Genomic DNA, 22,317 nt, shown 5'->3' on the forward strand with positions numbered 1-22,317 from the left:
TTTTCTCTTTTTCCTTCTCTCTTTACGCAAATAACATCGGTCGCGGACGATAAAAATTATTGACAAACTTTCTTACATCGTTTTTTTTTTTTTTTTATTTCTCACGTGTCAACGAGAAAGAATTATTAGTAATTACATATCTTACTCGACAGTTTATTCTTGATAAAAGCGATGATACAATCAGAAAATATCGTCTAGAGAAACAATATCTTTTAATAATCGCACGTCGCATCCATGCACTCCAGTGCAGCAAAACTTTTCGCGTCGAATTTATTTTTCATGCAAAAATTCAAATAAAGCAACATAAAACAAAATAAAAAAACAGAAAGACAACACGACACAGAGATTCGAATAAAAAGAGAGAGAGAGAGAGAAAAAAACACGCGATCCAGAGATGAGATAATTATCTCGTTACGAAGAACTCCGAATTCGATATTCGTTAGAAGCGTCACGAAAATTCGCATTTCGTCCTGAGAGTCGAGCCCTTGCGAAATCTCAATGCGACACGTGCTGGCATACCTAGTCGTTACACGACGTGTGCCTACGAACCCGGGAAACTAACGTTGTGTACCGGCCAATTATCTCGAGGGATCCCATGGGACGAACAGTAGAGAAGCCTATCTAGGATTCTGGAAAGCTAAAACTCGAATCGCAAATTTCTGCTGATTGCTTTCCCATCCTCGTCCCTCCCACCCTCTTCTCTACCTACCCCTTTCTCCTCTCCCTCATTGTTTCGCTTTCGAGCTCGTCTATCCCCTCTCCCATCTTTTTCTCTCTCTCTCTCTCTCTCTCTCTTTCTAACATCATCAGCAAGTAATAACAACAACGACAACAACAATATCATTCGTACGATCCTTTCAGTCGCGTCCATGCAACCATTGTCAGGCAATTAAACTACTCGAATTCTCATTTCCAGCAGTTGTAAAGCTAGGAAAGAGATACGTACCCTCTCTATCTATACCCTTTCCCTTTCTTTTCCTCTCCCTTTCTCTTTCGTTCTCTCTTTCTCTCCTTCTCTGTCTATTTTCTTTCAACGTCCGTCGTGCGTCGTTTCAACCACTCTCCTTTCAGTCTATTGAAAAGGATATGAGAGTTTCCGTGCCAGTTCGCTTTCATTAATCGACGCCCACGACGACATTTTTTATTCCATTACATTCTATTATCTTAGCTATAATAGAGGATGGTTCGTTCTCTTCCAGAAGGTCGTTTTTTTTTTCTTTCCTCTTATTTATCTTTTTTCACGGTGTAAAAATAGTTTCATTGTTAGTAGTGTTATATCGTTTCTATTCTTTATCGTTGTTAATTGACGTTGCAAAAGTGTACGGACGTCCGTATTTTTATTAAATTTCTTTCTGTCGTGATCCAGTCTACGGCGTTATCCATCGATAATTAAGTCTGCTATAGGTAAGCCTGTTTCGTTTAGAATCTTATTAAAAATTTCACGTATACTTTGATCCTTTACATACACTTCCAACTTTGAGAAAGAGAGAGAATCGTAGATATATATCTTTATCGATTCAAATTATATTATATTTTTTATACGTAAGAATATTTTGTGACATAATAGATTCCCTTTTCTTCTTCTTCTTCTTTTTTTTTCCTTTCGACAAAGAAAATGTAATTTTCTCTCTATATTGGACATTGACAAAGAAAATATCATTATTTTTTTCATCGGTGCATCGGACGTCGGGTTGCTGTTGATTTCAACATAAACCGATTTTCTGTAAGAGCTTCTGACATTGTGTGTATCGCGACCTTCGTCCCTTCTCTCTCTCTCTCTCTCTCTCTCTCTCTCTCTCTCTCTCTCTCTCTCTCTCTCTCTCTCTCTCTCTCTCTCTCCCTCTATATTTCTCCCCTTATTCGTAATTCTACGTCGGTTCGTTAGTCGGCCGCGAGCTAAAAGGACGAATTGAATTTTCCACGGTTCAGGACGGAGATAACGGTTAATGATACAGCGGTTAATTAGTTAGCATCGAATAAGCGATGGGAAAATCGTACGATAATCGAGAAATTTTTAATAATCGAGTTTATAAAAAGTACTTCTTACGTCTATATTTTTATGAAATATTTATAAATATAAAATCGAGGAAATTTTTAATAACCGAGCTTTTACTTTTATTATTTTTTATATCTATATTTTGATTAAACGTGTACATAAAAATTTAGATGAATCATTTCAACGATCGATTGCAATAGATGAATTTCGTCGAATTATTGCAACTACGTATATTCCTGAAAAAAAAGAAGAAAAGCTGCTACTTTTTTCATGAGAATGCGAAAAGAAAAAAATATTTTTCGTTCCTTTAAGAGAAATATCTACATATACACGAGTGGATCATGGCCTTGCCCTCGGTCGAGAGGACAAAAGTAATGACCCGGAAATATAAGCTCCTTCGAGTTATCCATTATCGCCATAAAGTTTATTACAAAGAAACATTTTCGGCGTAAACTGCTTGTCGAAAAAACTCCGTCTACGTGTGTACCTACCTCCATCTCATAGATATTAAATAACACTGAAAAAAATCGATCATAAAATTATGTAGGAATTTTAACAACTGACTTTTCTCCCCTTTTCACGAAAGTCGACGTACATACATACGTATATATGTATATACATATATGTATATATGTACGTAGAAACGTTGAAAAAGTTAAAGTATCATAATATATTTTCTCTTACTCGCGAATTGCGAGCTGGAAAAGTTCTTTCCTTGGTTGTAAAAACTTCTTCGACCCTCTATAACCAGACTCTTTTTTCAAGCTCCAGACGAAAAAATATTCCAGACAAAGGTTATCTACTTGTTTCTTTGCTTTACATTGCCATTATAAAAGATATGTTGGTTCTTAAAAAATAAAAAAAAAAGAAAGGAAAAGAATAGAACAAAGTCGATCTCGAAACGATGTTGAAATTTTTGAGATAAAAAGAGAAGATCATAAAGGTCAATAATTTTTTCTCGGAATCAAAAAAGAAGTCTTTGAATAATTTTTCTCAAAGGTACCGTGATCGATAAAAAATTAAAAATTTGTAATGTTATATTTCCAACGCTCAGTATCATTATACTCTATTAGATATAGAGCTTTTAGAGATTTAAAAGAGAAAAAAAAGAATCATAAAAACTACTTCCTTATACGAGCTAACAAATAATTTTATGACGATAAGATTAAATAATGCATTGACACGTATAATACCAATCTAATGTATGATTATATTTAAATATGCGACTTTAAATTCACGTAGCGTCATGAATGTTTAATGATTTAAGTATTTAACCCTGAAAAATTAAACGATTTTAAACGTAGCCAATGTTCGTTCAGAAATATATAACAACAAAATACATAATCGATTGTTTCGCAACATAAAGGCATAATCGATCGTGAGCATCGATCTCTAAGGAAAAAGATAAAGAAAAGAAAGAAACAAAGCAAAAAGAAAAAGAAGAAAAAAACAACGATAATAACAATTAATACCACATTTAAAACAATAAATCTTCGTGTCCATTCAGAACCAGATTGTCATTAGGAACGATTGAAAAACCATAATCATCGATATCCTGGGTAATGCAAAAACTCCGATATATTCATATAAAAATTTACCATAAATGAATAAATAAATAAATAGATGAATGGATACTTGAAAAAGGATAGGAAACACAAATTTCAATAATACAATATCTTTGCGACGGTATGGATACGTTGATCGATGGTTTTGCATAAATAGGAGCAATCAAGCAACGGTACAATAATAAAGACATTATTAGTGTGAGTTTATGCAAGGCTAATATACACAAAGATGACCGCACACGCATACACGGATAGTATGCCGAGGAATGGAAATTACAAACGACAGATGGTAACGTTCTGCGAGCCAAGGTCCATTAACTGAACGTAGCACAGTCGTGCATAGAGAAGGAGAGACAAAGATAGAGATATGTATACAGAGATAGATAGAGAGAGAGAGAGAGAGAGAGAGAGAGAGAGAGATAGAAAGAGATAGAGAATAAAGGGTCTCCAAGGGACCAAATATCGACGATATACGAGACGTACTCTTGGACGGAGGGTCCTCCTTGTCCGATGGACGTCAGGCCACTGTGCTGGAATTTGATGGATTAAGCGAGAGTTCGTGTCCGGACTTTCGCAAGGGTGCATATCATTGAATACGTCAAGTCGCCGGTACCTCGCAATTAAAGTCCAAGTTCGAAAGCCACCCCACTACCTCATCGTCCTACTACTACACTTTCACCGATTCTCATTCCCTTCCTTTACTCCTTTTTCCAAAGGGTACTTCAGTGTCTACCTTGGTCGGTTGCTTGCCCGTCTATCTCACACCTTCCTTCACTTTCGCCGATAAAACGTAATTAAATCGTTGGGAAAAAGGACAGAGAGAGAGAGAGAGAGAGAGAGAAAATAATGGACAGGGAGAGAGAGATAGAGAGAGAAAATGTCGAGTATTATTTGTTGTGTGCACTCACGCGTATCTCCAATGGGGACAGAGATTATATATCCCATAGTATTTCGAGGGGCAGAAAATTGCTGCAACCTCGACATCAGTCGATGTGATTTCGTTCGGTTCATGTAACAGATGCTTATATCTCTCTGGTATATATAATATTATAATATATGGGAAGGAAGCAAGTTTAGAGAGAAAAAAAAAAAGAGAAAAGAAAAAATAACGAGAACGGGAAAAAGTGTTTTTTGTCGGGATAGAATAATAGGGATGTGTCATCGAACGGTGATCGAAAACACGTTTGAAATGATCATACAAGTCGATGAAATCAAGGGGTATTGGAAAATTGCATGCGTCGAAATGTTTATTCGAAATCAATGAGCATTGTCCCGATTAACGATCGGGTCCTCGATGGCTAGCGGTAATCGAGAGATCGTTTAACGGCTCGTTGCCTTTCGCGAAGCCAATAATTTGCAAAATAATCGAAAGGACTTGTTATTAAGTGGTGGGAAATTTCGAAACGAGTTCGATTGTTAGAACGACTTTTGTATAACGAACGAGTTATATCTCACGATTTGCTTTTTTTCTCTTTTATTTCTTTTTTTTTTTTTTTTAGGTAACTCCCAAAAAAAAGTACGTGGCGAACAGAAAGAAAAGAATAATTAAAAAATACTTGTCGAAATGTTCGAAGCGAGATTATACTCTTTTTAACGGACATTGCGATTGCAGTATTATTATTTCGTTTAATTGTTTCTAATTAAAAAGAAAAAGAGAAAAGAAAGAATCATATATTGTTATCATCATTATCGTCATCGTCATCGTTTTAATAATCATCGTATCAAGGTAGATTACTTAAGCAGACTAGATGGAAGAGGTTCATAAGTGATTCTAAAAATCAATTAGATACTTCTCCTTTTTCCGAGACTTCTTACGGGCCAATCTTTTCTTCAGATCGTAAAACTACAAGCCTGGCAACTTTTTTATGCGCCATGTTACTTATAACCTCTTGAATATAATATAATCTTTTTCCTTTGTTTTTTTTTTTTCTTTTTCATACGATATCAGAAAAATCTTATAGATGTTGTCATTTCTTTCTCTCTTCTCTCTTTTTTTTTTTTTGAACTCTAAAAACGTGCGGATAAGAATTATCAAAAAAAAAAAAAGAAAAAAAACAAGAAGAAGAAAAAGGAAAAATATATATATATGAATAATGTTGACAATGTATAATCCGTGCAATTCGGTTGGTGAAACGGTAAGAAATAAAAAACGAGTTTCGTTTCGCGTTGGTAAAAACGTCGCTCATATTATGTGCTTGGGAAATAAGTTCGAGCACAATGCTACTCCTCTACGTTTCATCCACAAGCCTGAAACTTTCTACTTTCCTTTCTTTACCCTCCGGCATAGCGAGCCCGCGCGCAAATTCTCCCGCAAACACGAGGACTTCTTCTTCGACGAGGAGGATTGTCGTTGCCCGCATTTGGTCATTTCCCAGACTTTTAGAAGAGAGAAGGACAAGGAGAAAATAGAAAGAAAAGAGGATGGAAAGTTATGCATGTGAATGGGAGGAAAACCGAGCCAGTGTTTTCTTGCACGAATTTAATGTCTCCGGGAAAATTTTCTTGTGTTTCTAGAAAGATAATCAACTCGAGAAAAATTTTCTATTTACTATGTAGATACATATATATGGATATGGATGTATGTGTGTGTGTGTGTGTGTATCTTTTTTAAAGAACACATCTCGTGGAAGTAAAATAATCTCCGATTTATTTTTGTCTTTCTTTTCTTCGTTTTTCTTTTATTAATTGTGCTCATACAAACGAACCTATTAAAGAAATTTTACATAGACATCGGAACACCCCTAACTACTTTCAATCATCCTCAAAGCTTTCGCTACAAATCTTTTACTCAAAGATCATAAACTTATCGTATATCTCGAGAAAAGAGAAAAAGAAGTACGTATAAATCGTAATACAATCCATAACGTCAAACGTCTCTATAGAAAATCATAATACCGTAAAGAGACGTTCCATCTCTCTTCGTTCTTTGAAAGAAGAAAATGACGAAGAAGAAGCTTTTCGTATATAAAAGACCGTACGAAGACGAACGAAACGAAAGGCTTGAAACGACTGTAAACCTGAAACGACTCTGAGCAGCACCTTCATCGAGCTAAATAGATGCTCGAAGGCAAGATTCTCGCAGACGCTCAATGTAATACCGTTTGCGAGAATCCAGAAGAGCCGATGCGAAGGAGAAACAAGTTTGAATAGAGCCCGCATTCCGCATCGAATACCCGAGAAACTCATTAAGGGAGTTGCCAACTGACTAGCGAGGGTGCCAGCTGTGGAAGTGAGGAAGACTTACACCGACATAGTATCGACAGACAGGTACTATACCTAAAATATAGGTAGAGTATGAGTACTCAGCTGATTACAAGTAACTTCGTAACGTATACATTTGTACATCAACATACGGCAAATATGTAAGCAACTCGAATCGATTGACATTACGACCATCTTTTTTCGTTCTTTCTTTCTTTTTTTTTTCTTTTCTTTTTTTGTTTTTTTTATTTCGGATGGATAAAACTTGACAAGTACGTAGATCTTTTTACGTACTTCGTTATGTTCAAAAAAAAGGGGATATCTGAGAGAGCAGAAGAAGTATCATTTAAAAAGAAATATGTGCGTGCGTGCGTACGTTCAATAGATTCGTAATCTAGTACTTAATTATATACGCAATTCTTTTTTTTCAATCGTTTATCATTTATCTTCTTTCGCTTAATTTGCGTTTATATATTTATATATATATATATATATATTTTTTTCTTTCTTTACGATATTTTGCCTTCTTAGATAGATCTTTTTCTAATTTATTAATGTATAAAAAAAAATCGGAGACACCGGAACCAAATTATTACGTTATATTACATTTTATTACGCTATATTACATTGTCGTTTTTTCTCTTTCTTCTGTTTTTTTTTTTTTTCTTGTTACCTTCAAAATATTTTTTTTCTTTTTTTTTCCTACTTAGATCTGACCTCATTTAATTATATACCTCCAGAACATTTCCTATTTGATAATACTAGTTATACATATAATTATCTTTAGTAAGACTGTGCTCAGTCTAGCATAAAAATTAATGCGAATCAGCCTGTTTAACGACCACTCCTTTACACTCATTCAAATATACAACGTTTGTCAATTTGCAATAATGATTAACTCATTATTCTGCATACACCTACATTATCGAAAGGTCAGTCTCGCGTTTCCTTTTTCTTTTTTTTTTTCGTTCGTTTTTTTTCTTCCGTTTTAATTACTACGAAAACATGTTCTACTTGATAATATTCTCTCCTCGTGAAAATTTATTATTTCTAAGCGTTCCGAAGTTATACAGGATAATTTCTACATTAAATTCAGTTTGCACATAGATGCTTTTAGACGGTTATAACGGTTGGAAGAGAAATAGAAAGAGAAAGAGATAGAATCAAAGTCTGCCAAATGTACGCGTTGAGAAGTGGAAACCGAGATGCCCAAGCTGAACTAGAAGCTCGTTCTCTACTCTCCGTGGAAATTGAATGGCACTCTCGTGTTCTTGTCAACTGGGTCAGGCACACTTCGGCCGCGTTGGCGAAAATGGGCCAAAGGCTACCTAACACCGAATCAAATATCCGTTTTCGTTTCTACTTTAAGCGAGAAAGAGCTATAGCATTCTGTGGTGTTGAGCTTACTAAATTTATCTTGCTCTCTCTCTCTGTTCCTCTGTTTCTCTGTTTCTCTGTTTCTCTGTTTCACTATGTCTATATATCTTTCTGTTTTCAATACTAATTAACATCTTCGATCGTTGTAAGAACACCTATCGAGTTCGAAATTTCAGATAAATCAACTGCTTCGATTAATATTATTTTACCTAATTGAACAAAATCAATATTGATATTAAATTATTGAAAATTATTGTAAATTCGTTGATCGATAAAAAGATATCTACCAGACCAGAAATACAAAAATATTTTTAAGGATGATCTCTCTAAAAAAAAAAACAAAAATAAGATAATGAGATAAAAAATCGTTGATGATTGACGATTTATTCGAACTAACTATTATTTGATATTATTTTAATAAAATTTTTCCACGTGCTAAAATATATAACGATAACAAGTATCAAACGATCTAATTATCGATCGATATAAGTCCGTCGATTTACACTTAAAATTTTTATCAATTAATGCTGCGCAACGCAATATTATCTATATCTTGAGAGAAAGAGAAAAAAAGAGAGACAGACAGAGAGAAAAAAAGTGGAAGATAAATAGATAAATAAATAAATAGAAAAAAAATACAGAGATTGATTGCAACATCGGAATCGATATATCAACATACGCGTAGACAAATATATGTATATTACGTTTCATTAACCTTTTTATATCGTATCGGTATAATCAATCGGATACATAATACATAAACGATGAAATTCCCATTCAAGTTTTCTTTCGTTTATTCATAATTTTATATAAATATTCTTATCCGTTCTTATAAGATTTACGCGTTTTCCATGTGATCCTACAATTAACGTTCGACACACACAACTTGCTTGTTCGAGTTAAATCGATTTCTTGAACGATAATAAATAGATAAAACATCAAACGAAAAAAATCTTTTAATCTTTCTTCGAAGTTCGACGCGACATTAATATAGTCTGTGTGTCTCGGTTATCCGTTCACCGTGAGAAAACTTATCTTTCGCGCGAATCGCTTTTTCAGTTCTTTCCGGAACGTTCAGATAGTCGTACGTATATATGTGTGTATTATTATACGTTCTAACGTTCAACTCGAATCTCCAGACAAACCTTTTCAAATTTTCGATTTATCTATTCGATATCGTATTGAAAGACAGGTGTACATATATATATACAATCAAAACTACAAGTACATATTTACTAATGACATCGTTATACACTACTGTTTACGGAAGTAACAATTTCTAATTAGATTTTGTCAATGAATAAATATGCAACTCGAAAATTGTCGAATGCATTTGACGGTGCGAATGAAAATCTAAACACTGGTAACGTGTTAAAGTGCAAATCAACCTGACCTTCCCTAAGTGGATTTGACGTAATCGAAGAAGAAACTGTACGACCGAAGACATCTCATTGGTAGAAATCATATTTATGATGATACTACTAGTCACGTTTATCGGGGGATCTAATCCAAGTCAATTCATAAATTAGATCACGTATTTTCTCGGATCTATGATATTTTAATCGTTAAACGTGAGTGTGTCATATATGCATTTGCCAAGGGCTAAAAAAATCGTTCAAAAAAGGAAGAAAAAGAAGAAAAGGATTCGAACGAGAAAAGAAAACGACGAGCTCGTCGAGAAAGCTCGTACGGAAATTGTTGAAGAATGCGAGCGATCGATGACCTTGAACGAAACAATCGACTCTAGTAAAAAAAAAAAAAAAATAGAAAGAGAATAGATACGACGAAGGAAGGGGTAAAAGATGAAAAAGAAAAAATAAATATATATATATTTATATACATATCTGTGCGCTTGTGTAAAATAAAAATTAACACGATAACGTACGAAACTCGACATTTCTTATCGACTAGCGAGGAATTCCCACTAACAACTGTTTTCGTTTGATCGTTCGAACGATTAGAAGCAGCTTGAGAAGCGTGCGTATCAATTGAATCGTTTGACCCGTTTTTATTGGCAAGTCGCAGGAACGTGCGTCGGGCGTCGACGGGACGGTTGCCAGTAAAGCTCTCACTCGTCCGCTATCGAGTGTGTGTGTATCTCTCGAGTAGGAGTCTCGGACGAGTCTTCGAAAAATGTGTCTGCCACGTTGAAATATTTTCTAGTAATTATCATTATCGAAAGACACAAATTCTTGTCCATAACTTAATCATAAATTTTTGTCGACGATCAAACTCGACGGACCATCGTGGAACCATCTCATTTTTTTTTTTTCCATTTCAATCGTTCGCGAAGGGTGACTTTTTATTAATTCTCATATGTATATATATATGTATGTATATATTTGTGCGTGTGTACATGTACGTATACATCTTTAGCTTGTAAACTTTGCTAACTTCGATTTACATATATTGATTCAAACGTGTGGAAGCGTTCGACACGAGCGAACGACCTCTTCTCTCTCCATCGTGTCGTCTTCCGTGAAACTTATAATCTCCTTGATCTTTGGATATGGTCAGGGAAATACCAGAGGAGGATAAGATCTCTACTATTACCGGTGAGAAACAATAAAAATATTTACTTTCTTATAATTGACTTTATTACTTTGATTATGTATGTTCATTTATTATTGTAGTAAGAATGAAACCTTTTGAATGATCGCCCATAACGAAAAACGAAAATTAACATTTCACTTTCTGTGTGCTTTGATAGGTAATGTCAACGTCGATGAACCCGCCGACTATGAAAGAGCTATATCGTTTACTGGTATGTTTCTTATCGAACGATTTTTTTTTTTTTGTTCTTTTACATTAATGCCGAAAAAAATTAATGAGATGTGTCAAATATATACGTACATGTGAAAAAGATTATCGAAGAGTTATCAAATACATAAAAACTTATCAATTCGATATTTTTCGATGGGATTTCTTTACGTAACATTATCATATTCCAGATAAAAATTTCGTAAATTTCAACAAATAAATTATCGAATTCAAACATAGACTCGATTAATTGGCAAAATATATGTTTCGAAACAAACGATTTATTCTTACGATTGAGACACAATCTTAATTAGAACGAAATTCATAGGCTATGGGCTGTTCAACGTATTACTCTTCATGGCAGCATTGCCAATCGCATGGACCGGTGCCTTTGACACGACATCACCGGCATTTCTTTTAGCATCAGCCGAATGCGACTTGCAACTTACGTTTTTTCGGAAAGGAGTACTCATAGCGATTCCCTTCATAGGTAAAAGTGACTTTCTCTTTATTTTCTTTTTTTTCTTTCTTTCTTTCTTTTTCGATAAATATTCACTCCGACAAATGTTCACACATCTTTCAAACCGCACACTATCTATCGTAGTATAATACCGTCCATCGGAAAACACGCTGCTTGTCACTGATAACCAAAGTCGCATTATCATAAAATCTTTGTAATTGAGTGATAACGTTTTATTCAAAAAAAAAAAAAGAAAGAAGAAGAAGGAAGGGAAAAAAAAGGAAGATGGAATTATAACAAGAATTATATCAGTTATTTCACAAAAAAAAAAACAAACAAACAAACGAGCAAACAAATAAAAACAAAAAAAAAGAGACACACGGTGAAACTGGTTTGCGATGATAACGCGGGATTAGAAAGTTGAGGGATCCTCTAAAAAGTCACTATAAACGATTTCTTTTGTTTGTCTTATCAACAGCAATGCTGGCCACTGCCTCGTTGTGGGATTACGTGACGATTTACGTAGGCAGAAGGACCTTGTTCGTTCTTGGCTTACTAGCGGATTCCATCCTAAATATACTAAGCACCGCTGTAGATTCGTACCATGTGTTCTTACTCATCAAATTTATCAGCGGCGTCATGTGAGTAGAGAAAGAAAGAGAATGATAGGGCGAACAAAAAATTATGAGAAAATAGTTAACATGCAACAAATTATACAAACGCACGTGTCATTTAAAGAGCGTTTTAAAAGCTTACGACAGAAATTTTCTTATCTCATTTGACGTTACAATCATAATTCGGTATTGACGTAACTATACTTTTGCTACGTATATCTACATGTGTGTTTGCAAGCGCTCGTCCACTTATATGCATCTATTATTTCTCTTTATGATATATATACGCACACAAACCAGCATATAATATATGCATATATACATGCGAAATTCCAGAGTCGGCGGTCCACTCTCGATGGTGATGGGATACTTAACAGAATTTCATTCTGCAACGTATAAAGCACGTTTCGCCGCCTGGTCTGGTTTTCTCTTTTCCATGGCAACTATCGTACCAGCAGGTAGGAAACGAGATTCATTCGTTGATACAATCGTCCGATGAGATTTGATTCAACGAACAATCGTAATAATAATAAGAGAACATGGAATATTTTCGTTTGTTTCAATTTTACCTGATTAGAAATAGTTGACGTTAAAACACCAAGGAAAAATAATCAGAGACGCGGTGCAATAATATTCATTCGCATAAGATATAGTACATATATATATATATATACACGTATATGTAATAAGATCATCTAGAGAAGCATACTCTATAAATTATTAATAATTTATTCTCTTTATAGCTTTGGGTTTTACTATACTACCCTTAGACTGGGAGGTCGATGTATTCGGTAAAAGTTATAACAGCTGGCGAATTTACTTATTGCTTTGTTCGATACCACCTGTTCTCGGACTTGTCACTGCTAGCATGTTACCTGAAAGTCCAAAACACCTGATGGAAATTGGAAGGCAGGACGACGCATTAAAACTATTTCGTAGAATGTACACCATGAACACAAGAAAGCCGGCCGATACATTCTCGGTAAGGTTCGTAATTAATCGATATGTAGTAGTCGTTATATAGGGCGAGTCAGCAACGATTACAGCTCGTAATAATTATTTTATACGTAATTAAACATTTATTTGTTTACTGATAACAGAGGTAAAGAAGAAATAGAAAGAAAGAAATAACGAGTAACGCATTGTTACGTATAAATTATATCTTCTATATATATATATATATAATTGAACACGAATAATCAGCCTTCTTCCTTCTTTACTTTGTTTTTTTAATCGTCTTTTTAATTAAAAAGAAATCTCCTTTTTGTAATTTTTTTCTTCGATCTTCATCTTTTCGTTCCCTTTTTTTTTTAATTCTTTTCTTCCAACAAATTGTTATCGACTCACCCTGTATATCATTCTCCTATCATGTCGATCGGTTAATTAAAGACGAGTTTTAACGCGAAAGTTTCACCTAACACACGTAACTTTTCTGAACCTTCGCGAGATCGAATTTACGCGAACTGTTAACGTGGAACATAGCAAAAAGATAGGAAGAAAAGTTTTCCTAGATTGAGGATCGTAAAAGTAATTATAACGGGTAGCACGCTCCCGTGTGATAGTAAGGAAATAACTTTCTTTTCGAGCTTCTCTTTTCTTTTTTCCTTTTCTCTCTTTCTCTCTCTTTTCTTCCTCCTTTCCTTTTGCAAACCAATCAACGAGTTTAATCATTTTCCCTTTCGTGAATTTACACTATAAATCGTTTTGAAAATGGCTTGGTATGGATGGATGGATGGATAGCTCCAACGTTAACTCGTCATTCAACGTACGTCGTAATGAAGAAGCATGGTAATAGAGACTATTTTAACGACGTGGTTTAATCAATGCTCGTAAATTGCTGAATATTACGCTCTCATATCTCGTGGGACTCGTTTACGGACGAACGATCGCGTTAATAATCAAAATTTCTGACATTCCTACCGACGAAAGCTACGAATATTTAGCTATCGTCTGAATTTTCACATTCTTCTCTCTATCAAATTTTTCATAGACTCACCTCGTAAACAATATACATCAAATTAAAATACCGATGGATAATGATATACGTTCTAACGATATAATTCGTATTGAAAAAGATCGACGATTCCTAATGAATTTATTTCTAAACATAAATATTAGGATAATTCGTCGTCAAAATTCTTTTAACATTTTTAACGCTTCTGTATTTTATAAACTCCTCATCAAGCTGTTTACGTCACGAGTAGACATTTTCTTTATTATTATTATTATTATTATTATTATTATTATCATTATTATTATTATCATCATTTATGCATCAATCTGGCAAATCGTTCGTTTAGAAAAGATAAAGAAAAAGGGAAAGAAAAACGAACAAAACTAATTCCAACTAAGCTTACGTGTAACTCCCAGCCAATACATTATAAGATTTTCTCTCTCATCGATGTTGATAGAAATCAAGATTGATCACGTGACAACGTCTTATCGGTCGTTAACTTGTCCGCAAGGTCATCCCCCTATTGTACGACGAAAATACGCGAGGAGTTGCTCTTTTTTCTAAATTCACCCTCTGATACTTTTAACAAACGGCCATGACAGAAAAAGATACAGGGAGAGAAACAGAGAGAGAGAGAGAGAGAGAGAGAGAGAGAGAGAGAGAGACAGAAAGAGAGAGAGAAAGAGAGAAAGAGAAAGATATCTTCGCACGTGGAAAACAAACGACACTTTTTATTTACGATATGTCCAGCAAAAGCACGTGAGAAAGGGAGGTTTGGTCCGGGGTTGGTTGGTCGGTTGGTTGGTCGGTTGGTACGGTAAAGGATGGAAACGGGTGGTGGGGGTGGAAGAAGACGGGGAGGGGGAGGGAAGAGGGAGGAGGAGGTGGTTGCCGTCTGACTCGAGAAAACAGAGAAACGGCAAAATCGGATTTTCCGAGCGAATAGAACATTTAGATACCGGGACGGCGTGTTGGGAACGTCGGATGTATAATTCACCGACGGGAGGATTCTAGACGGCCTCGCATTGTTCTCTCCTCTCGCACGTTCGTTTTACAGATAAAAGCGTTGGTCGTCCAGAAGGCGCAATTACCACGGCCGACGTTAAAGGCGAGCCTCGAAAAAATGCGAATCGACCTTTACAACACGAAACTCTTGTTCTCGGCGCCTTATCTGCCGGCCTTCTCCTTCTTAACTTTTCTACAATTTGGAAGTATGCTAGGGTAAGTAAAATGCAATGAGAACTTTTTAATTCCTTCACGCTATTCGTTTCGCTTGTTTTTTTTTTCTTTTTCTTTTTTTTACTTTTTTTTTTATATCTATCGATCAGACTTAATAATGATATTAATGATAATGATCATCGTCGTCGTCATCCGTTCGTTAAAAACGCGACAACATTCTCAATTAATGCCTTTGGATATAAACGAAAAGATGAGAATATTATGATCGTGAAAACATTGAAATATTTTACAATTGGTTTGGAATTAGTTTGATTTGTTAGAGATAGGAAATTTGAAATGCGTTTGTATTCTTTAATCTTCTTTTTTTAAGATACCAAAGTATCAACCAAACGTCTTGTCAATGTTAAAGATAGCATCTTGATGTATATTCTTCCAGTTTTAATACTATGAGATTGTGGGTCCCACATATGTTCATGATTTTAAGCAACTATGATTACGAGCATTGGAAACCTGTCGGAAGAGCTCCAACGATGTGTGAAATGTTGGATCGTCATGCCGCTAAACCAGGCAGACCATATTTAAATTGTACAAACTTTGACGATGCATGCTTCGAGGTGAGGCCAAACTCGTAATTTAATAATGACAGAAGAAGAAACACAGTGTCTCTTTGTTTTTCCTCGAGTAGATCGAGAAATACGTGATAATCGCGAAGAGAGAGACATCTTTTTAGTTTACACAACGATATCACAGATCAGCTGATAAACTTAAGTGTTCTTCGTTAAACGAGTCATATCCGTAATTAAAATGCTTCTTTAATGGAATAATATAACGTTCTTATATCATTATATTTTTACGTTTTTTCATTTTCTTTATTTCTTATTTACTTTATAATTTTCTCTCTTCTTCTTCCAGTGGAGTATCAATCCTGTCGTTTATCAAAATTCAACGATAATTGCATCCTCCGCCGTTCTCTTTAGTTTTCTTATAGGATTTATAATGACGACGAGATTACGAAAGAAAATGATATTATGTAAGTACTTTTTTCATATTTACTTTAATTACGATCTCTTTTATATCTCCCGACGAGTGACCAAAGGAATGTAATTCATAGAATTATTAATTCCGCAGGAAAACACTTACAGCGCTTCGACGCAAGTGTTAAATATTAACTATCGTACGTGAAAGTTGATCTTTCTTTTTTAAATAATGACTTCATTTTGACAAAAAGTTTGCATTCTTAAGTAGTGAAATTGACTTGTATCGTTAGAAACATAAACAAAGCAGAGCAACGTAGAATGTATTTATCCTACTTTGACGAAAATTTTACTTATACTATTTCTTATATACCTCTACGCATACTTGTTTAATAATTATTTATACATATATATATATATAAATTATTTTACATTTGATAAAAATAATATATCCTTATATTGATCGCGATTAAGAGTCTATTCAAATCTTATTTAATTAAAAGAAATATATATATATCCGATCGATCGATATCGCTTAATAATTCATATTCGTTAGAACGTGTGTTTTGAGTAAACGTATAAGTATATACGACTAATAGTTTCACTATGGAAGACAAGGACGGATGGAATAACGTCTTGGTTTAATCCGTAGATTAACAGATGCTACTGTTGCAGTTGCGGCCTTCCTGATATCGCTGGCAAGCAGTTTTGGAATAAATTGGGCACAGGCACCTCCCTATATGCTGACGTTAGCAGCCGCCGTTATCGTGACATCAAGAATAGCGAGTAATGTCGTTAACGCGGTGAATGCCGACATTATTCCTATCCCGTTAAGGTAATACCTCGTAAATAAAACGATAAACGTTTATTTTAAAACCTTTATCAATGTCTCAAACGATTTGGCCAGAGATCATCTTCTCCTTAATCGTTTCTCTTTGTGATTTTATACGAAAAACAATTCCTTCTCCAATTTCGAATGATCGTAGTATCGGATATTTAGAAAAAAAAAGAAAAAAAGAGTGAAATACTTAAAAATCAATCTTTTTATACTACTCGGTAAAAAGAAATTTTTTAAAGAGAGAAAGACAATATTTACACGTTCTTTATAGTAATAGTAATTTAACGTACATCGATGCATTCATTTATTTAATTTTTTTCTTTAATTGTATTTATTTATTTTCTTCTCCTTGTCTTTTTTTTTTTTTTTTTTTTTTGAAATCCGCAATATCAGATCGAAACGTTTTTATTCAAATTTAAACGGAATTTATGGAAATAGAGAAACGTTTTGATAAAAATAATTATACCTTGGAGCGTAGAGTAAGTCTAATCGTTTTTACGCATCTTTCTCTCGCTGTAGTGTAATAATAAGAATCTCATGGTGGTACAACCATGAGAAAGATTTCATTTTTTTTTTTTTCCTTTTTCACCCTCATTCTTTCGCTTTTCTCTATCGGGTTACATTCCACTGAAATAACGATAGATAAAAAGCCATTATAAATGCAAGAGGTTCGCGACGTGCTCCGTTAACCGAATGGTTGCATTAATTTAAGGGCCACCAGCATGAGTATCATCACGTCCTCCGGAAACTTAGGAGTTGCATTGGGGAATGTTATTTTCTCTGCTCTTCTTGATTTGGAATGTCTCGCAGCTTTCCTCGGTCTGGGCTGCTTTTTTATAAGTAAGTCAAATATCTTCGTTTCTAATATTTTTCTTTTATCAATTAACCCGTTTAATGCATTTCATTTATTATCCCTATCGATCGACAATTACGATACCATTGATAAATAAATGATATTAATAAATAATACCGACGTGTCTAAAGCTTTTACGTACATATATATATAGATATCGATAGATTTCTAACGATCGAGAATCATTTGAATGTCTTTAATTTTATATCGTTACACGTGTGATATCTTTAAATATATTAACACAAGTATCTTCTTTATATATTTTTACAGATCACTAGATATAATCCTTAATAAATCTATTTTATTTAGATAAGATAATTATTACGAAGAAGGTAAGTTATATTTAGAGATAAATCGTTGACTCGATCGTTGACAAATAATACAACTAATAATTTAGATCTTAAGAAATTGCTTATTATTAATAATAATTAAGTAATAAACGTTCGACGAATTATTTTATTCAACAATTTCATGATGGTTATTCTTTTTTCAGTTTGTCTACTCGTAACGTTCCTATTTCCAAAACCGGTAAGGGCATCGCCACAGAATTTAGCGTAGCACGAGATCGTACGAAAGATTAGACGAAAAAGATTTATACCTATGTTGTGTTTTTGGAAAACGAGATACATACATATCCACATATATTATATATGCATGTATGTACATATATATATATATATACATATATATACACATATATATATATATATGTATACATATATGTACACATATTTTTTTATCGCGTTTTGATACACGGACAGAGTGAAAGAGAGAAAGAAAGAGAGAGAGAGAGAGAGAGAAAGAGAGAAAGAGAAAAAGATAGAATGAGTGGCGTGTATTGGGCTGTGAAATATTTTTCGTCGGATGTACCTGACAAACGTTACGCTTTTGTCGATTTCCTAATAAAAATCTAACAAAAGAATTGCACTTTTATCCCGAGTCATATAAAACACTTGGATAACTTTATTACGACAGTGTAAAAAAACAAATACGAGAAGAAAAGTGACAGACAAACGCAGAGGCAAACCTAAAAAGATGGAGAGAAAGAATGAAAAGAGAAAGAAAAAAAAAAGAGAAAGAGAGAGAAACACATTTGAAAATGAAAAAAAAAAAAGAAAAAGAAAAAGAATGGAACAAAAAAAAAAAAAGTAAAATATAAAAAAGAAATTAAAGACAAAGATATTTACATTGATCGAATTGAAACGATTTAGCATTGCACCGATTCTCTTTAGTCCATGATAATTGCATTTCGTTCGCAAACGCGACTCTCGAAAGACAAGCGAAGCGACAACAATTACAAGGATGACCCACTTGGCAAAGTTCCACCAAGCAAATCATTATACCGGATAACAACGATGAGGTCCCTCCTCGTTGTTGGATGCTATCTCTACGGAATGCAGTTTCTCCATTGCAATTCTTCCCTCCTTTAGTCGTTCGCAAACGATACACTTGCGTGCGGTCCATTCGACTCGAATTCTCCGTTTGGACGATGTAAAACGTACGATATTTTCTAAATATTTTACTTAGAGTAAATCCATTTTATTCCTGTTTTCTTCTTTTCTTTTCTTTTTTTGTACCTTCGATGTTGAATCAATCTTGACTTAATTCATATACATTTATACGATATTATGTTTAATTTAATACGGGAAAAGAGTTTCATTATTCGATAAGGTTTAAAAAGAAAATTTACTTAAACGATAAATTTCATTGGGTCTTTGAAATAGACAAACAGTCAAATTGAAAGATAGAGAATTTCCTTTTTATGTAAAATCTTTTTAATAAATAACAAATCTCTTCAAAGATCGACGAAAAAATAACAATCACTTTCTTATTAGTTTTTATTCTTTTCTTTAAAATTTTATCGTATAATTGTTACATGTCATAGTCTATTTTTTTTTAAACTTAAATATTGGAGAGATTCGATGTAATTATATTGTTACCTATTTTATATATATGATAAAATTTATATTCCTTATTAACAATATTGTTTAATCTTTCGAAAGGAACGATTCTTCGATATATTTTCTTATTAGAAAGTACACCAAAATAGGAAGGTTGCTTCGTTAATGGGATTTCATGGGAAATTAAGCGATAACAGCTTAATGTTGTGGCAATACTTATCCCGCTGCACGATCTAATGCAAGCTCGTGTACGTTAAGATAAGAGAGTTATTACAGGTTGTCTACAGTGCTGGTTAATTAGTACGATCGCTATCTCTCTTCATCTGAAATTTATCCTTATTAATTCGTTCACATTTTTAACGAAAAGTCTCAACGATCATCCTAATTGATCGTCAATTTTCTCTTCTCTATTATACATGTATACGTTTCGAAGCTCTACTTACTAAAATATATATATATATATATATATATATGTATATGTATATATGAAGTGCATCCTTATTGCGGAAGAGCTAACTTTCGATATTGCCAGAAAGATAAACATCCAAACTTACGTGATGTTTAGGCATTAGATTAGCTTCCTCTATGAACTTAGAACGCAACTTTGTTCCGTTCCAGATTATAGGGCCATTCGTTACAACGATAATTCGTGTAGCATTAAGTAGATTAGCAAATTTTAGATATTAATTAAACATTTTGTCGATATTATATCTTAAAAAATAATTTTATATGGCATTGTTTTTTTTATTTTTTTATTTATCCTAAAGCGAGTAACAAAACTGTCGTGCAAAATAAAATATCATACATTTTACGATATAAAAAAATATAAGATCTCTTGTATCGATCGATAGTTTTATTACATATTTATATCTATATACAATATATATATATATATATATATATATATATATATATATATATCTTTTTCTTTGGCTCTATTTCCTCCAGTTTAATCTCTGGTCCGTGTTATAAAGTCCGGATCGTAGCAAATAGAGCGCGAGTTCCACAGCTCGATTGCTATGCAAAGTTATGCGACCGAGCAACAAGGACTTGTACCACGGAATACGCTTTCGAAGTACGTGTGTTCGCTAGCGTGTAAACGTTAAGAGTATGCGCGTGAAAATTAATAAGCGTCGTGTCGTGGATTTTTCCATGCTCGAGTCAATGACCTAGGAAAAATGATCTAAGAACGTGAAATGCGTTTCGAAAGAGTTCGTGAAATGTGAGAGAATGTTTACGAGAAAACGACGATGAAAAAAAAAAAAAAGAAAAAAGAAAGAAAAAAAAATTCTGTAAAAGTTCATTAAGATTCATATTCGGTTCTCTTTTCGGTTTTTCTTTTCTAATGAAATGGAGATATTCGTATAATATTTTATTAATTAAACGATAAATTTAAATATTCGCTGTTCTTTGTTTTCATTATTCTTTTATTACAAAGGAGAGTTAGAAATAAAGCTAAAAGAAAATGGAAAGTAGAAATGAAAGTGTTAATATCGAGGAAATATACGTAAATCTGCACGATCGAAATTACGTTCTCCTCGACTTCCAACTGTTTTATCGATCGTACGTGTTATCAATTATCGATAAAATTTATTTCTAGCTATACTACCTTATCTTAGTATGTAAAATATTATCCATCGGATGGTAATACGAAATGATAACGTCGGTGAATAATACTATTTTATCGACTAATAATTGCGAGATACGTCGATAAACGTGTAGCATTTACGATTTATATCATATATTAAAATAATGAAAAGAATATGTAAACGATCAAAATCGGATTGTATCTATCTTTTAAAAATAGTTATAATGACGATAGGATTATATCTAGAGAAATATATTAATCGAATGGATACTTATAAATTAAAATAGATATAGCGTTAAACTAAAACAAGGCGCAGTAATATTAAAATAATAATTCTTATTATATCGATTAAACGATCAAACGTATCTTCAATAATCCATAAATAATTAAATCAAATTTATCGAATATTATATCTAATGTAAATGAAAAATTATACGTACTGGAATTAACGAAGCAGGAGCAGGCTCGAACACGTCTGGAGTGTTGTGTGACAGAATGAAAACTGTGTAGTAATATGTTAGTAAGAACAAAGCGGAGAAGTCGTGCCAAGGCCGACTCTCGTCCTTTCGTTGTTTACATCTGCTTTTCATGGAACTTCCTAAATTCCGCGTAATGTACATGTAAACATACACACACATTTATAATACATTTATCACGCTCGACTGATTTTGTTTTGCTGTGTACCAGATAATGGAAATAAGTAAACAAAAAATATCTTTGCAAATAATGGAAGGACTTATAACTTGTTATATACGTTGTAATGTTATCGTTCTCTCTCATTTGAGAGCCTCGCTGTGCGAAGAGTGGATCGAAATTCGAGCGCTTGGAAATTTCGTCGTTATGGAGTAAAAGTAAGTAATATAAAATTACAAATTAATTATCGATATTGTAGATATTCTTACAGTAATTCCGTACAATCGATAATGAAGAATGTAAAAAACTATATTACCGACGTAACATCGTTGATACATTATCTACAATAGATACGACTTTTATCTCTCGAAAAAATCAATCGTCTCGGTAAATAATTAAATAAGCGTAATAAACGAACCGCCCA

The 22,317-nt window shown here is 33.6% G+C and overlaps 1 protein-coding gene across 2 annotated transcripts; it reads left to right on the forward strand.

The window, feature by feature from the left end:
* The first annotated feature begins 9,980 nt into the window (after positions 1–9,980).
* On the forward strand, positions 9,981–18,820 carry LOC127067994 (synaptic vesicle glycoprotein 2B-like). 2 transcript variants are annotated; one of them, XM_051003516.1, is made up of 13 exons: positions 9,983–10,469; positions 10,569–10,694; positions 10,850–10,903; positions 11,228–11,389; positions 11,838–12,000; positions 12,310–12,431; positions 12,717–12,955; positions 14,985–15,148; positions 15,543–15,720; positions 16,019–16,136; positions 16,756–16,915; positions 17,631–17,758; positions 18,265–18,820. In XM_051003516.1, the coding sequence occupies exons 2-13, from the start codon at positions 10,649–10,651 to the stop codon at positions 18,327–18,329; spliced, it is 1,599 nt and encodes a 532-aa protein (XP_050859473.1). In that variant the 5' UTR covers positions 9,983–10,469; positions 10,569–10,648; the 3' UTR covers positions 18,330–18,820. The 2 variants fall into 2 exon arrangements, with proteins under 2 accessions (XP_050859475.1, XP_050859473.1); XM_051003518.1 differs by lacking the exon at positions 11,228–11,389 and having other exon boundaries at positions 9,981–10,694.
* Positions 18,821–22,317: the final 3,497 nt, after the last annotated feature.

The sequence above is a fragment of the Vespula vulgaris genome, chromosome 12 (genome assembly GCF_905475345.1).
Source record: "Vespula vulgaris chromosome 12, iyVesVulg1.1, whole genome shotgun sequence".
Lineage (NCBI taxonomy): Eukaryota > Metazoa > Arthropoda > Insecta > Hymenoptera > Vespidae > Vespula > Vespula vulgaris.

What these genes read in the sequence shown, in the direction of transcription:
- LOC127067994 (XM_051003516.1), top strand. Translation starts at nt 10,649, where the DNA reads ATGGTCAGGGAAATACCAGAGGAGGATAAGATCTCTACTATTACCG. An exon ending in AAGAGCTATATCGTTTACTG is followed by an intron (nt 10,904 to 11,227) that starts GTATGTTTCTTA and finishes CGAAATTCATAG; the next exon opens with GCTATGGGCTGTTCAACGTA. An exon ending in TCTGGGCTGCTTTTTTATAA is followed by an intron (nt 17,759 to 18,264) that starts GTAAGTCAAATA and finishes TTCTTTTTTCAG; the next exon opens with TTTGTCTACTCGTAACGTTC.